The sequence below is a fragment of the Castor canadensis genome, chromosome 11 (genome assembly GCF_047511655.1).
Source record: "Castor canadensis chromosome 11, mCasCan1.hap1v2, whole genome shotgun sequence".
Classification (NCBI taxonomy): Eukaryota; Metazoa; Chordata; class Mammalia; order Rodentia; family Castoridae; genus Castor; species Castor canadensis.
This window is the reverse complement of record NC_133396.1, coordinates 137,944,875-137,962,814: the sequence shown is the minus strand read 5'-3', so window position 1 is coordinate 137,962,814 and position 17,940 is coordinate 137,944,875. Positions and strand designations below refer to the sequence as shown.

The window sequence follows — 17,940 nt, the reverse complement described above, 5'->3', positions numbered from 1 at the left end:
TATGAATTTGCATGTAGCACCTAATACAGAACTACGTATCATAGTACTACAAATGGAGAAATGTCCCAGTAGTCATGACCCAAAGCAAATATGTGTCTATTCTAGTGGCCTGGCTGAGCTGATCTCTCCTAGACAAAGGTCAGCTGTCTTGGGAACCAAATGCACGAGGTGAGACTAGCCAGCACTATAGCTGTTGGCAAGTTTTCTTGTTTATAATAGCAGAAGTACATTTCTTAGAACTGGCTATTTCAAAAAGCATAAAGTAGAATGCAAGAGCCTCACCTGCCTGGTCATTATATGAGATTTTAGAAAAGGCAAACTGAAGTAAAAGAAAGAGAGGAGATTTCCATGCTGGCCCAGTAGCTCAAGTGGCAGAGTGCCTGCCTAGCAAGTGTGAGGCCCTGAGTTAAGAGGAGGGAGGGAGGGAGGAAGGGAAGAAGGGAAGGAGAGAGAGAGGGAGGGAGAGAGGGAGGGACAGAGAGAATTCTTTTGAACTATTCCTTTAAAAGATCCACATAACTAACATTTATCTATTTCTGGGTAGCTCTCTAGTCTTCTTTTTCTACCCATCAGCTTCAAGACTTAGTTTCAAATCAGCAATATATGGAACAAGACAAGAACAAGTGATATGTCTTTATTCACAAGCAGAAACAACCATGAAGAGTCACAATGCATTAGTAATGATCAAAGAAGCAGATAAAATAAACCATTCTCAAACTGGAAATTCTTATCAAGGAATTTTATCAGAATTAGATTAATAAAACAAATCCTTACAACTATTAAGCTAGTTTTATAAAGCTGTTTTTTAAATGTCATTTGATACTAGTTACTCTTGTTAACATTTTTCAATGGCAAGTTTTTAATTTTGATAACTAATTTTGAATCTTTTATTGTTATTGCTTTCTGTGACTTAAGAAAGTCACAAAGATATTTACTTCCCTTTAGGAAAAGTTCTTTAATACTTGTTAGATATGGCATTTGGTGCTATAATGCAGCTGGATTCATTTTTGTGAGGTAGGGCCAAGGCTCTCTTTCCTCAGGTGGATGTTCTGCTGCTATACTCTGGCTCCATTTGTTCAAAGACTTTCCTTCCCTGTTGGCCTTCTCTACCTTTTTTGACAGAAATCAAGTGACCAGATAAATATGAATCTATTTCTAGGTTCTCTCTTCCATTCCACTGAATGATCTCATTGTTGGATGACTCTCTACAATAACCCTTATGTTTTATTGCTTTATAAAATTTAAGCCTCAATAAAATAAGGCATAGACATGCAATCAAGATGAGTCTAAGACAATCCTTAGGAAACCATTTTTAAATTAAAATTTACAATTGCATCACAGCTTTGAGACACTCTATAATCACTATTGTGTAAGAGCATAATATATTTACCCATGAGCAACTGAAAAGCTACATATTCTTCTCATTTCATTCAACTGAAATTATGTATGAAATATACTTCATTAGTTTTTCTACTTAATTTTGTCCCATGTTCCCTCCCTTAGGTCTAAGTCATTTAATAATACCACAATTAGTAAGCTTTAAATCAACCCTAAAAAATTCATTGATTGAAGCGGGAAGATGGGTACTCATTCCATCTAATAAATTATCCAAAATTTATTTTATAATTAAAATAAAATGTTAAAAAGTAATGTATCAACTTAAAATGTGCATGGTAAAGAAAAAAAGGTTATTTCCTTTATAAAAAAGTTTTGTAAAATTTCCTTTAAAGCTTAACTCGGAAAAGAAAATTAAGAGCAAGAACATAGTACAGTACAATACAGTACAGTACTACCTTATTTATAAAATAAAAATCAAAGCACTCTCAAAGTCTAAAAAAAAAATCATTGTAAGCAATGTGAACTCCATGTGGCTCAGGGGGAACTGTGGACTGTACCAATTTTGCTCAAATGGGCACAGAAAGTTCCTATCCTACAACTGCTGTCTTTTCTTAAAGATGGTTTTTAATAAACATATTAACAGTTTGAAAAAAGGTTGCCAATGTGTTCTTAACCTGAAATTTTGTTTTGAAGCATTTAGACCTTCCTAGAATCATTCTGCAACACATATACAAATTATCCCAAATACTTGAGGACTGATGGCCGTAATAAAATTGGGATGTTTATTACCTTTCCTACTGGCAGTAGTAAAAATCACAAGAAATTGTATTTTTGTTCTTTTTGAATCATCTACATGAAAATCAAATCGGGATGAGATAAAATTCAGTTTTAAGATTCTTAAAATACATATCAAAGACAGAAATGATTTTTTTCTGTTAGTGATAGGAAACAAGATCCAGTTTAACTGTGTCATTTATAAATTTAAAGTATTTAAGACAACAAATAAAAAGAATAATTACAAGTAGAGAATATCCTTTGTGCATTTTCTAGGTTCAATACTGCAATTCTATATATCCAGAGTACAAAGGGAAGTTCTCAGACCCAGTGTGAAATGATGGGATTTGGACGTGCGCTCTTCACATCAGTTTATTTAACCTGCAGCACATGCAGAGGACGCAGTAGGGAAGGTTTTGAACCCATGCATTAAAGACAAGACAGACTGGGACTGTTGCTGAACAGGCACTGACTCAATTAGGATGTTGCTCAGAGTTCCTTATACTTAATGGTTTCCATGGAAACAGGTGTAGAAGCAGTGTACACATCTCGAATCGTCCTTTTCATTTGGTCTCCTGAGCTTTCTTTGCATTCTGTTTTTCTTTTGCCTAAAAATTAAAGATAGCATATTACAAAATCTTCAAAGTCTGTTGTAGACCATGCTAAAAGAAAATGTGCTACAAGGCCTGAGATGTACAGTTCACAAGATTTTTACAGTTGGGTGTAGTAAGCCTGAAGTCCCAGCTACTTGGGAGGCCAAGGCAGGACTGCTTGAGTTCAGGAGTTCAACTTAGTGAGACACCCATCTCACATAAATAAACAAACAAACAAATAAATAAATATTTTTAGAGCACTGTATTTTATAACTTGAGAACTGCAACAAACAACTTCTGGACAATTATAAAGTTATTCTTTGTCCCCAGTAAGAAAGGATCATGTGTGACTTACAGTTCTTTCTCATCTGTATTACTGTAATTGTAATAATTTAAAAATACATAATTACTTATCCCACAGTCAAACTCAATCATAAGTATTCCAAAAGAATACATATTTGACCATTTTTTACTCAAACTGAGTGTAAAAAAATTCTATATTACTGTCTGCATATTTGAATAAATGAGTTTAACATAACAGTCTAAATGAATTTAATTACATATCATCAAAGGATTATGTAGCTGTAGTATGAACAAACTGAGCCAAAGCAATTTATATGCATAGTGTCAATAAGCCTCATTTACATGACCTAAAAGATGTTTTCGCACATTACTTCATTTGATCCTCATAACAATCACTCAGCTTGCACACAGTAATTCTATTTTATTCTTTAAAAGATGAAGCCAGAGCCCACAGGTATCAAACTTGGTCAAAGTCGCACAGTTAACATATAGCAAAACTTTAACAGAAGTCAAAGACACATTTTTTTTTGGTGGTACTGGGATTTGAACTCAGGGTCTCATGCTTGCTGGGCAGGTATTCTAGCATTTGAGCCACATTCCAGTCCTATTTTGAATTAGGATATTTTGAAATAAGGGTCTTGTGAACTATTTGCAGGGCCTGGCTTTGAACTGTGATCCTCCTGATCTCTGCCTGCAAAGCAGCTAGGATTACAGGCATGAGCCACCAGTGCCTGGAAGAAACACATGTTGTATAGCAGTGCTTTTCAATACACAGACCAAGGATCTAGGGACCCTAACAAAATGCTCATGGATTCAGTAATTAAAACACCTGAAGTTCTGCAATTCTAACAGACTGTCAGACGATGACACCTCTGCTGGTTACTGGAAAGGAACCAACAAATTAAACTTGGCTATTACTTAATTTTAAAACAACGGAATTTCCTTACTTTAAAAAACAGGATATTAGAGTAACTTTTTATGATATAAATTATTATACAACAGTGTGATAAAACTGAGTGCTATACCTTGGAGTTAGTATATCAACAGAAACTAGTATATATAGGTATATATGTATCAAAATAAATAAAATATGAAGAATGTATGTATTTACAAGTAGCATATAAAATCAACAAAATCAGTTACATACATCATTTTTAGTTAATAAGCACAAACTCTAGTTTGATATGTGTATCATCTCTCACTTAAAGCCACCTTTTTTTTTTCTGACATAAGATCTTGCTATGTAGCTCAGGCTGGCCTTAAACTCACAACCCTCCTACCCTGCCTCCAAGTGCTAGGATTATAGACATGTACCACCATGCCCAGTAAGGTACCCTATTTCCAAAAAATGAAAATACACTTTGATTTTAGGCATAACTTGAAATAAAGATATATAATTCTTTCCTTTTGATCTCTAAATAGACTTAACAGAATGTTAAGTAAAATTAACAAGAATGAATTTACTGTTTTATGATATAAACTTTATAACATAATTAAATGAGCAAATATATATATAATGCAGAGTATCTATACATTTATTAAATTGGATAATTCAGATAAAATTAAAGGGTTCATAAAACAAGTTAACAATAGTTACCACTATTAACTATTACCATATATATTATAGATATGATCTCATTTAATTTTCAAGAATGTACAGTAGGTATTATTCCCAATGTATAGATGAGAAATAGACTATAACAAAACAAATAACTTGCTTAAGAGCATCAATTAAAAAGTACCATGTCCGAGAATAAATTCAAAGTCTGTACTCTGCTGTCCTTGTTAAAAAAAATTTTTAAATACTACCAAATTTCTAAATAGCATGGAAGAAATATACACTGTTAAAAGTATTTTCCTCTACAGTGTGCTTATGCAAGTAAAACTTACTGACTTAAGGAAGATAATTCTGCAGTCATAGACACTAATGTAAATAGTACAGTGATTATTCTGCTTTATTTCTATTAAGGGACACAAAAAGGAAGTTTTAAGCCAGTCACTGGTGGCTCCCACCTGTACTCTGAGCTACATTGGAGGCTGAAACTGGAAGGATCACAGTTCTAGGCCAGTCTGGGTAAAAAAGGTGGCAAGACCCCACCTCAACAGAAAAAAGCTAAGCATGGTGGATTGTGCCTGTCATCCCAGCTATGGTGGGAAGCCCAAAGTAGGAGAATTGCAATACAGGCTGGCCTGAAGAAAGAATGAGACCCTATCTCAAAAATAACCTGAGCAAAACGGGCACCTGTCTTGTACATGCACAGCCCTGAGTTCAAATCCCACTTCAAAACAAGTTTTAAGAGTTAATTACTTATTACCAATCGAATCATAGTATCTTGAATTTTATAGATGAAATTTAGTATTGTGATCCCCATAGAACTGTATCTGCAATTTTTTATTATGGAAGGTTATTGGTAGTTTTAAAACTTGGGATAGACAATGATTCAGAATTAAATATAAAGGTTGAAATATAATTTTTAAAAGAATTTTAAGTACACCCAATAACATTTTAAGGAACAGACTTGGCATATGGTACAGTAAGTTTTCTAACTATTTTTAGGTTACCTCTTTGAGCAGTTTCTATGCATGTACATAAGCCTCATGTAACAAAAGCACTTGTGAAATCTTAGTGTAGTTTATTTATAGCCACATGGCAAAGGCAGAATTAGAGCCTTCCTTTTTGCTTACTGTTCTGTTACTCTTACACCATCCCAGGCTGTGGCAGCTGTCTCAGTCACCCAATCTAGCCTTGGACAGGGGGGCATTTAGCATTGCTGCCTACAGAAGCCTCTGCTGTCCTACTGGGTTCTTCCCACCCATTCACACTGCTCCCTCAAGTGTTTTTCCCTCAAAAAAAAAAAAAAAAAAAAGTGTATTTTCCCTCAAAAAAAAAAAAAAAGAGGCATTCAAATTAATAATCTATTTTTGAGTTGTATAGGTAATTTTTCTTCAAAGTACTATTATTAAGTAATTATACTATAAAATCTAATCTTAATCTATTTTGGTTTTTCAACCTGTTTTGTTTGAACTTTTGCATTTACTAACAGAAAGTGACATTTCAGTGTGTAATAATAAATCTTTTTTCAAAACAGGATAAACAAAAACATATTTTTTCTAAGGAAGCAGATGAAGCAGCTCATTCTAACCACAGACTTAATTTTGTGAAAGTGAAATGCTAAGAGGCTGTAGAGTTATTTGGGAGCCACTCCTGTGTGTGCCCAGGATCTTCAGCGTGACTTCATGCTGGCACTCATCAGAACATCACTCAGCACAGTACTGTACCTGCTTATGTATTCCTTTCTCCAAAGATATCACGAGCTGGTTGAGAAAAGAATATGCATTATGTGTACATCCCTAGACCTTACAGAGTGGCCAGAATGCGGAGGCAGATAGATGTCTGATGGACAATTAAAAATACTTGAAGAATTCCAACCAGACGATGAGTCTAGACTCCCTCAAATTCAGGAGGGTAACAGGTACTGCCTATGCACAAGGAATTAACATATTCCATATTGTTTATGCAGTATTTTAAAGAACAGCTTCAAAAAATAGGCAAAGTAGGTCAATAACTAATTCCTCAAAAACAAACAAGCAAACAAAACACAAAACACAAGAACAGGTTTAGGGTCACACCAATATTAGATATTCATACTGCCACCTTGTGTCCAAAATTATGTGAACCAAGGAATAATTTTAATCAAAAAATGAAAACTTGTTGCTCTATATTCTCTCAAAAAAAAAACCCTGGGAATATACTGTCATGAAAAATCAAACAACACAGCCAGACATGGTGGCTCACACCTGTAATCCTAGATACTGGGGGTGCAGAAAGCAGGAGAATCGAGGTTTGAGGTCGGCCTGAACGAAAAAGTTCATTAGACCTTATCTGAACCAGTCGCTGAGGGTGGGGATACATGCCTGTCATCCCAGCTATGCAGAGAAACACAAATAGGAGGACTATAATCCAGGCTAACCCCAGGCATAAAGGGAGACCCTATCCCAAAAATAACCAACACAAAAAAGGGTTGCTGGAGTGGCTTAAGTGGTAGAATACCTGCCTAGAAAGCATGAGGCCCTGAGTTCAACTCTCAATACTGCAAAACAAAAATCAAACAAAACTATTCCTAATGTGCACAAAAAAATTATACTCAAAAACCAACTTTAAGGCAATCTCTATGCAATTTGTCTATGGGTACTTTATAAAATTTACATAAAATTAAAATCTGATACATATAACAAATGATTTTGCAAATGATATGCTGTTATTTTGCTTTTTGGGTGTGTTTTTTTTCTTTTCTTTTTTTTTTTGGTGGTACTGGGGGTTGGACTGAGGGTTTTGTGCTTGCTAAGCAGGCACTACTACATGTCACATCACTAGACCTTTTGCTTTAGGGTTTTTTTGTTTTATTTTTGGTGGTACTGGCGTTTGAACTGAGGGCTTCGTGTTAGGCAGGTGCTCTTACCACTTGAACAACTCTGCCAGCCCTTTTTAGTGATTGGGTTTTTTAAGATAGGATGAACTATTTGCCTGAGGCTGGCTTCAAATTGTGAGCCTTCTGATTTCTGCCTCCTGCCAGGATTCCAGGTGTGAGCCATCACCTCGTCCGCCTTAGTTAATTTTTGAGACAAGATTTCACTTTTATGCCCAAGAGGGCCTCAAACAGATTCTCCTCTTTACACTTCCTTTGTTGCTGGGGCAACAGGTGTGTGACACCATGCCCAGCTTTTTACTAATTGAGTAGGGGTCTCACTAACTGTTTGTCTGGGCTGTCCTTGAACCTTGATCCTCCTGATCTCCGTCTAGGATCGTGGGTGTGAGCCACTGTGCACAACTTGTTTAATTGTAACAGAGAAATATTTCATGGTGTTTCATGTAAAGAGCACTATGTCTAGGTATTGTGTTAACCAGGCAATTTTGAGAACAATGGGGCCTAATTTTTAATCTAAGGTTTTAAAAATCAGTTTCCATCTTGTAATACTCTGAGATGTACAAATACATTCCACCTCTATGGAAAGAGAATATTCAGCAGTCTTCCACAATAAGTTTTGTGTTTAATGCTAAAAGCTGATTACATGTTTGAGGTAAGGTAAACACAAAAACCTAATGAACTAAAAGCTCACATTATTTGAAATATGAAACAGTTGGGATGAAATGTACCTCCACTTCTCAAACTTTGAATTAGTAAGAAAAATATATTTACCATGTGCGCTGGTCTTTAAATTAATGGTCCAAAATTTTATTTGCCTAGTAAGTGTCTCTTCAGAGTTGCTCCACAAGTGGTACACAAGTCAGCTGCCCTAGAATCACCTGGGGATTAGACTCCTTCCCTAGATCAGAGCATCTGGGGAGGGGCCAGGTAAGAGTAGCACTGATGGTCACTTTCAGAAATGCTTGTTCACAGTATTAACAATTTAATTGTACTTTATTTATTGCACAAATGTTCTATTAAGTGCCTTACACTGAAGAAGAAAGTCTTATAAATCAGTATTTTTCACTAATTTGTATTAGTTACCCCTCAGTGGACAGGGTAGTAGATTAGGAATAAGGAAGTCTATTTCTTAGTCAAGACTATTCTTTTAGCCCCCATCAATGTCCATTCTAGTTTGAAATTCTGCATCAATTCAAATTTTTGCCAAATTAAATAGGAAAAATCTATTATTTAAATTATTAACACTAAAATATTGTTTTTGCTCAAAGGAAGGCTGGAGTTTTAAATTTCAGGTGATACAGTTCAGTCTGAGGTGTGCTGTGGGGCAAATCTTTGTACTTTACAAGATCAGGCTGAACTAACATGACAGAATAGAAAACATAGCAAAAGCAAAAGAACAGGCTAGAAATGCTTTGAGAGATTTTACCTCCACTGTGACAAAAGAAAAAAAATTATGTTTTAAGTATTCACCAATAAAAGACTTACCTTTTCTACGAGTGGTATTAACTGCTGGTGTTCTGCTAAAGTCTTTAACAATTCCATAATGAAAGGCAGATAATTATGCTTCCTTCTGATATTTTCAATCTGAAAGTAAATCATATTAGATTACACTAACTACATTTCTGCTAATTTTCTGGCATTTTTTATGTCCAATTTAAACTAGAATTGGACCCTAGTACCACAAAAAGCAAACCAAAAAAACCCTCAGAAATGGAATAAAATCCTCCACTCACATAAAAAAAAAAATAGAAACAATGTGATTCTGTTCCCATTAAGAATAAACACTAATATAACAGAACACGTGGTGAGTTTCTTAGACATAACTTCCTACCTTCAGTTTAGCAAATGAGCTGTTAAAAATCCATTCAAAGGCTATTTATGAAAATGTAAATTATAAAAAGGCCCACATGATAAATTAACACTCTTGCTACTATACCTATACAACTAATCAGGCCAAGTCTAATGAGAAGAGTGTTATTTTATGACCAAAACCAATCTTTCTTTGAGATTATTTTTGATCAAAAGGGAAGGGAGCAGGTGGAAAACTGCATTTTAGCGAGTACTACCATATTCTACAATTCCAGCCTTTCACGCCATTGAGCTACTGTGTCTTCTGCTGGCAGGTGTCCCACTGATAGCTCTTCTTCCACAGACAAAGTGCTTCTAATCTCTACAAGTTCATTTCAACATTCCCTTGCTTCCTATAAATTCGAGCTTCTCTGACCTATCTTAAACTAGTTGTGACACCTTATAGCTTCTTGCAGTTAATTAAATTAAATCTTAACGTGTTTATTTTATTTCAATGAAAGCCATTTTACCTTTTAAAACAAAGCATTACCAAACAATGTAGCAGGTAAATATTCTGAAAACTTAACTGGCATTTTATTTTTGGTAGATATTAAAGTTACAGAATAACCCTGCGTAAGTATGTATAACTAGTGAGCAGTTTGGGCTTCTAAAAATACTATGTGAGCCAGGTGCTAGTATGTGTAATCATAGCTACTCAGGAGGCACAGATCAGGAAAACGTTTGAGGCCAGCCTGGGCAAAAAGTGAGAGACCCTATCTCAAAAATACCAAACACAAAAAGGGGCTGGTGGAGTGACTCAAGTGGTAAAGCACCTGCCTAGCGGGCCCTGAGTTTGGCCAACCACCAAAAAAAAAAAGTATTATGTGAAATGGAAAATAAGGTTGAAGCTGTCATCTCTTACTTTCCTGTCCCCGTGAACTTGGCCCTTCTTTTTTCTGTCTAGGTAGATACTCGAGCCTGTCCACCCCTACCATTACCACCTGAAGAATCCTCCTAGCTAAAGTTCCATTTAATTTTATATAGGTCATTTCCTGGTTGTTAAGTATGACAGCAGCCTGACACAGAGGCTGAGCAACAAAAAGAAAAAAAGACTGTCCTTATCCTTGCTTCCCATGGGTGTCATGAGAAAGGACCTTTACTACAGTAGCACACATGACAAATGTCTCAAGTTCCATGTCCAAGTCATGCAAATTCAAACTTCTCTCCTCTTTCCACTCTCTGAAAAAGGCTTATTAGACAGATTGTAAGTAAAGGAGAATGGTACTATCAAAAAGAACCTTGCTTTTATATTTGACTTTGAATTACAAAAATGTCAATATAACTAAAAAAGTTAAATTATGATGTTAAAAAATAAAATTTGAATGCAAAAATCAAGAAAAAAACTTTAAGAGAATTTAAAAACAGGCATTTGGTTGTATGACTCAAATGGGGTATTTCTAAGGAATAAAACAAACTTAGGAAAACACTTTTCAGTTGTTATTAACACTATTGGTATTGTTATTCTGAACCCACATATATGTGTGTGTTGTGTCATGTATTATGCATGTACTGTGCTACATATCATAAAGCAAGTAAGTAATTAAGCTAAAGTTGTTAGAAAACAAGATTTTTAGCTTAAGAAATGCAAACACTTAACTTCTTCAAGTGTAAAGCTCTTTAATCTTAAATCTGAGTATTAATGTAAATCCACATTGTATTTTCTTTTCAAAAATAAAACAAGAAACAAAAGTGTATTTCTTTGCTTCAGAAAGACCTAGAAACAAAGACCAATCAGTAGCACTGAGTGACCTAGCAACCCAGATAGTGGCTTTTAACATTTCTCACATTGAGAACTCAGGACTTTCTTTTAAAAAATGGATTACAAGTCTGAGGTAGGAAATTACAAGATGAGTCTGAAACACTACAAAGAAAAGAAGCAATGCGACTAAAGGTGTTATGTCAAAAAGACTTAGGAGACAGCTCAAAGTAGCTCCCAATGGCCAAAGACAGGATAATATGAGCACCACAGGAATAAAAGCTGCAGTTACTAAGTAAGCATCTAATAAGTTAGAAAGAAACCATACTACCTTATCTTTGCAGGATGCCAGAGAATCAACACATTATTCTGAAAACTGGTAAATGATGAGAGCAAAGGCAATCAAACATTCAACATACTTCCATCTTAAAATATAATACTTTTAATTAAAACATTAAACGAACATATTTTTGAAAACATACCTTGTATCTCTTTAATTTTTGCACTTCTTCTTCAATAAGCATCTGGTTTTTGGCAACTTCTGACTGAATAGCACTTAACATATTACTTCCCTGATCTGTATCCATGGGTTCCTCCTTAGGGGATGGAAAAAAGAAAAAGCACACCCTAATGACTGAGGCTTAAGTCCAGACTATTTTTAAATAATAAATCTATATAGTATAATTATTTTCAAATTTCTACGCTCAATGGTTATGGCCTAATAACAGCAAAATTAAAAAATAAAAGCCCTATATAGTACCTTACACATTTGTGTTCTATAATAATACACTAAGAATTTCACCTAAAAATACTTGTATATACTTTTCTATTAAGCTATAAAATAAAAATTTCTTAAATACACTTTTAAGAAAATATGATCAAAGTATTAAAAAAAAGACTTTTGTCTACTACTAAGTCTTTTCCAATCATATTGCTACAGAAAGATAATAAAAACTAGTAAAGATTACATGTGAATCTAATTAACATCTAACTAACTCTTCGAGAAATATATTCTAGCCTGCCTAATTATCTAAGGAAAAATATTAAATAGTTAAAACAGTTCATGACTAATACTCACTTAGCATTTGTCAGAGACTGTTTTAAGAGGTTTGTTTGTATTGTCTCATTTCATCTCATGACAACTTAGAAGGCAATCCGATCACCACCTCCCCCCATGCTGCACAGAGAAACCAAGTGGCAAAGCCAGTAACTACATCCAGGCAGCTAAATCCAGGGTTTATTCTCTTAACCTCTACTTGGGACACTTATCAATTGCATCTATTTTCAAAAAAGAAAATGAAAATGAAAATAAATGCTTTCCCTGGAGTAACTAAGCTAGAACTTTAACTGAAACCACGGCCACGAACCTCTGCAAGCTGTCTTTGTAACTCTGCTATCTTCTGCTCATATATCATCTTTCTGTCAGACACAATGGCCATTAAGTTAAATCGAATTTCGCCTTCACTGTACCTACAAAAAAGTTATTTTAAAATTTACAATGTCATAAATAAAGAATTACAAAACATTAGTGTTACAATAATGCATTCTGATTACCACCTGATTCTCTGAGGTAAAAATCTATCAACTGGCTCACATAAAAAATTGACATTCTTTAAAGGTTTGTATATGAAAGAGAGTACATAGAAAAAATTTTGCTAACTTTCCATCAATCACAAAGACTTTTTAAATGTTCTAAAATAATGTTAGTTCCACTTAAAACATTTGAAATAAACATGTTTTCATAATTTTCCCTTATTATATGAAATCAGAAAAATAAAACTAAGACCCCATATTTTGGGGGATTATACTAGTATCTTTATTTATGATATTATTAGCATATAATAGTTGTACAGGGGGATACACTGTGACATATGTGTTTAAAATATATCTGAGGGGATTTAACACTCCTCCCCTCCACTTTTTTTTGGTACTAAGGATTGTGCTCAGGGCTGTGAGCCATGATTCTGCTCTTCCAATATACTGGCAGTGTGGTACCTTTTTTTTTTTTTTTTTTTTTGGCAGTACTGGGGTTGAACTCAGGGCCTGCACCTTGAGTCACTCCACCAGCTCTTTATTTTGTGATGGGTTTTTCAAGACAGGGTCTCATGAACTATTTGCTGTAGCGACTGTCAAACCAAGATCCTCCTGATTTCTGCCTCCTGAGTAGCTAGGATTACAGGAGTGAGCCACCAGTGTCTGGCTGATACTCTTTACTATACAGTTTTTTCCAAGTCATGATGTAGCTTCTATTTTTAATTAATATATTTAAATTGTATTTATCTTAGAAATACGTAAAATTCATAATATTTAATGTAATTTATAATTATCGCCAATAGTAAAATTTCTGAATGTTATTTGACCTTTGCTACTTTGATACCAATGAAATCTTCATTGCCTAAGTTATTTATAGTAAGAACTGGCATTTATATATATAGTAAGTCCATATTTGCGTTAGTTTATCTCTGAGAATTTCCTATAGTTCTGTTTGCTAGAAAGAACAGGGCCCATATAACTACAGTGCTCTGAACTATGTGAAAATGTTTTAGAAATTCTACTTGTGGGATTTCCATGTCTCTGTTCTTCCCATTAAATATAAGTAAATGCCCTGGACATAATATACTAAATAGAGAAAGTTTTCAGAGGTGTAAAGAAGGCAGACAAGCTAGGAACTAAGGACACAAGAGTGACGGGATGGTGAATTCCGAGTCCTTTTTCTGCCTCATATGCCGCAGACCTGAAGCTGAAGAAACCGGCACCCCTGACATGCCAACAGGCATGGACATCGAAGGCTGCTCTCTCTAGTCAAACAGGAAAGCAGCAGCCTGGCAAGATAGAAACCTCAAGACAATAATCGTGCTACAACAGCCAAAACAACAGAAAAAGAAAAAGTCTGGGACCCTACCCACAGCAGACTGAATGATATCACTGGAATCCCTGCTGGGGACCAGAACTCCCAATGCTAACCAGCAACCAAAGGAACCTCCTTAATGCTCAAGGTCAAAAGAGGCCCAATAGGAAACCTGGGTTCTACAACCTGGCAGTAATGAGGCAGCACCCCCAATTTAAGTAAGATTCAGATCTTATTATGTAATACTTAATATGTTCAGCATTTGGTCAATAACCACTTACCATATTTAAAACCACAAAAGTCTCAACTTGAATAAAAAAAGATGCTTGATAGATGCCAGAGGTCAAAATTATCTGACAAAGATTTTACTAGTCTTGCAAAAATGATCCAATGTGAAAGTGAAAAACGAAAAGCCTTGGCAAAGAAACAGAAGAGCCAAATGGAAATCTTACAATTAATATATACAATAACCAAAAAACTACGCCAAACCAAAACAAAAGCCTCAATAAATGCACTCAAGAGCAGAATGGAGGAGACAGGAAAGAATGAACTAGACAAATACAAAGTACCCACTCTGAAAAGAGAAAAGAAAATAACCTGAAAAAAAAAAAAGAACAAAACCTCAAGGACCTATGAAACTAAACAAAAATCTAATAGTCACTTGCTTGGAGTTGAGGAAAGGGATGAGAAAGAGAGTGAAGTTGAAAATTAATTCCAATATATAAGGGCTGAAAACTTCCCAAATGTGATAAAAATAAATAAATAAATAACCCTACAGATTTAAGAAGCTAAGCAAAGTCCCAAATAGGATAAATGTACAGAAATTCACACCAAAACATCGTAGTCAAATTCATGAAAACTAAAGATGAAGAAAAAATCCTGAGAACAGCATGAGAGGAACACCACACTGCTGGGGAGCCGACTCTGTTTACCATCAGAATCCACAGTGACATCCTTCAAGTGCTTCAAGAAGACTGTTGATCCTGACTCCACATCCAGTGAAAATATTCTCCAGGAGTGAAAGGGAAATCGAGATACTGTCAGATGAAGAAAAATACGGAATCTGTTGATAGAGGACCTACCCTAAAAGAATAGCTAATGCAAAATAGCAAAAATTATATTATCATCTGATTTACTCCTAAAATGTACAGACAGGAATTATGCAAGACAATTATCGTAATAGGGGAAGGAAGATAAGGTTTCCACATTGCACTCAAACTGGTTAAAATGTTGGCACCAATAGGCTGTGATAAGCCTGAGAAACCACTAAACAAAGACAAAGAAATGTGCTAAAAAATACTACAGATAAAAACAAAATCCTAAAATATGTTTCAAGAACTTACAGGAAAGCAGAAGAAAATAGAGAAATGGAAAAAAAAAAACCAAACAGGATAAACCACAGTATGTAATTAAACATACATTTAATTTTATATGTAATTTTACAAGCACATTGCATTTAATGCAAATGATCTCATACATCAAATAAAAGCCAGAATGGTAGAGTGTTTGATTAAAAACTTCAACACATGCTGCTTATGAGAAAATTCAAATATGACATAAGTTGAAAACAAAAATGATGGGAAAAGATATGTATGTACTAATCAAAAGAAAAAGTGACTATATTATTAACAGATAAACTTCACAACAAAGAAAATTACTAGAGACAGACAGGGGTATAAGATACTGATAAAAAGATCACTCCAAAAAAGAAACAGTAATCATAGGTTTTCATGCACCAAACAACTGAGCTGGAAAACATATAAAGCAAATGGATAAAACTCCAAGGAAAAATGGACAAATTTGAAACTGTCCATTTCTGCAAATGACATATTGTCTATATGGAAAATGTACAGACTCTAAATCTGTTCAGCAAGGGCAAGGAATGCAAGACAAAGGAGGAGGAAAAAAAATCAATTCCATTTCCATGCACTGGCAATAATCACATAAAAGTAAAAATTTAAAACACACCATTTATAGTATCACTCAAAAATATACAGTGCTTTGTATGAATTCAGACAAATTTATATGTTGAAAACCACAAAATACTGACAAAGGAAACCAGAGAAGATCTACGTAAATGGAGAGACATACCATGTTCATGGACTGAAGTTTCAACATAGTGGACATAGCACATCTTTCGAATTAATGTTTGACAAAATTCTCACCCCAATTTCTATTCTAAGAATTTTTTCCAGCGGGGGGTGTACTGGCCTCACGCTTGCTAGGAAGGTGCTGTACCACTTAAGTCAATCTGACTGCCCTTTTTTTATGTTGGGTTGGGTATTTCTGAGATATACTCTCAAGAACTATTTGCCTCAAACTGCAATCCTCTGGGTTTCTGCCTCCCAAGCAGCTAGAATTACAGGTGTGAGCCACCAGTACCCAGCTCTAAGAATGTAACTGTAGAGAAAAATGACAGTAAAACTTACAGGGGAGGGCAGAGGAACTATGATGACTAAAACAATTTTGAAAAAAGGAATGGAATGAAGTGGAAGGCACCAGCCAATCTCATTTCAAGACTTGCAGCTTACACCAGTTCAGGAAGAAGGACCAAAAAAAAAAAAAAAAAAAAAAAAAGAAAAGAAAGAAAAGAAAAACCAATAAGCATGAACCCAGAAATAGATCCACACAAGTATTTCCAATTTTTTTTTTACAAAGGAGCAAGAGGAACTAAGTGGAGAATGGGTAGCCTTTGTAACTCATGATGATAGAGAAATTAAACATATATAAGCAAAAGACCAAATCATGACATACAGATTACATACAAAAATTACTTCAAAACATGTAACAGACATAAATGTAAAATAATAAACCTTTTAGGAAAAAACAAACAAAATACAAGATCCAAAGCTAGACAAAGAACTCTTAAATACGACAGCAAAAATGCAATTCACAGTGGGAAACACCAATACATTTGACTTGATTAACACTTTTTGCTCCATGAGAGATCATGTCAGGAGGATGGGCTACAGACTAGGAGAGAATATTTGCAGGCCACATGTCTGATCAAGGACAAGTATCTAAAGTACGTATGGAATGTCAGGCTTAACATCAAAACAAACAAGCAAAATCCAGTTAGAAAACGGGCAAAGGTGTGAAAAGATTTTCAGCATCATTAGGAAAATGCGATGAAAAGTGCAGTGAAAGATCATGATCGTGCTAGCAAGGACGCAGAGAAACTGCATCACTCGCACTTTGCTGGTAGTAATATAAAATGGTATGGCCACTACAGAAGAGTTTGGTGATTTCTGAAAAAAAGCACAAATTTACCATACAACCTGGTGATGACACTCTGAGCATTTATCCCAGAGGACTGAAAACTTATGCCTATATAAACGTCTGTACAAAAATGTTTATCGAAGCTTTATTCATAATCAATCGATTCAGTGGGTGAATAGGTTAAAAATGGTATTTCCATACCCTAGAATACTACGCACTAATAATGAATGAATGATTTCCTTAACAACCTGGATGAATCTCCAGAGAATTATGCTGAGTGAAAAAAAACTACAGAACTAGGGATTGAGGTGAAGATGGAGAGGCAGGTGTGGGTGAGGGAAGTATCTGTGGCTATAAAAGGTCCATCCCTGTAGTGATGGAATTTTGCTATGTCTCAACTGTATCAATAGCCACACCCTGGACATGATACTACAGTTTTGCATGACGTTATGATTGCAAGGCAAAGAGTACATATAATCTCTCTGTATTATTTTTTACAACTGAATGTGAATATGTCACTATCACAAAATTAAAAGTCTAATATTTTTTTAAAAATCCTCAGCAAAACTCTAAAGAAATCTGTACAAATACATGACAACAGGAAATATCTCACTTAATGGATCAGCATGTCCGTGTTCTCTAAACATAAGATGTCATATTTCTTTCTCTTTTTTTTTTGTTTTTTTGAAACATGATCTCACTGTGTAACCCAGGCTGGTCTGAAACTCATGATCTTCCTGCCTCAGCTTCCAGAGAGCTAGATTACAGGTGTGGACCACCACACCCAGCAAGATGTCATATTTCTATGTAAAATTCAGACATTTTCTGCAATGGGTTTCCTAATGCATTAATCCAATCAAAATTAGATGTTCAGTACACAGCACTAAAGAATCA

At 34.9% G+C, this 17,940-nt stretch overlaps 1 protein-coding gene across 2 annotated transcripts in view; it reads right to left on the bottom strand.

Annotated features, from left to right (window-relative positions):
- Positions 1-618: 618 nt before the first annotated feature.
- The window catches only part of Uchl5 (ubiquitin C-terminal hydrolase L5), a 36,956-nt gene continuing 19,634 nt past the window's right edge, over positions 619-17,940 (bottom strand). Inside the window, exons 8-11 of one of the 2 annotated variants that reach the window (XM_074048766.1) lie at positions 12,347-12,449; positions 11,462-11,575; positions 8,921-9,019; positions 619-2,720 (exon numbers count right to left, since the gene is read on the bottom strand). In XM_074048766.1, coding sequence (XP_073904867.1) covers positions 2,676-2,720; positions 8,921-9,019; positions 11,462-11,575; positions 12,347-12,449 — 361 coding nt within the window. In that variant the 3' untranslated portion in view covers positions 619-2,675. The remainder of the gene's footprint in view (positions 2,721-8,920; positions 9,020-11,461; positions 11,576-12,346; positions 12,450-17,940) is intronic. The other variant, XM_074048767.1, reaches the window with a different exon arrangement.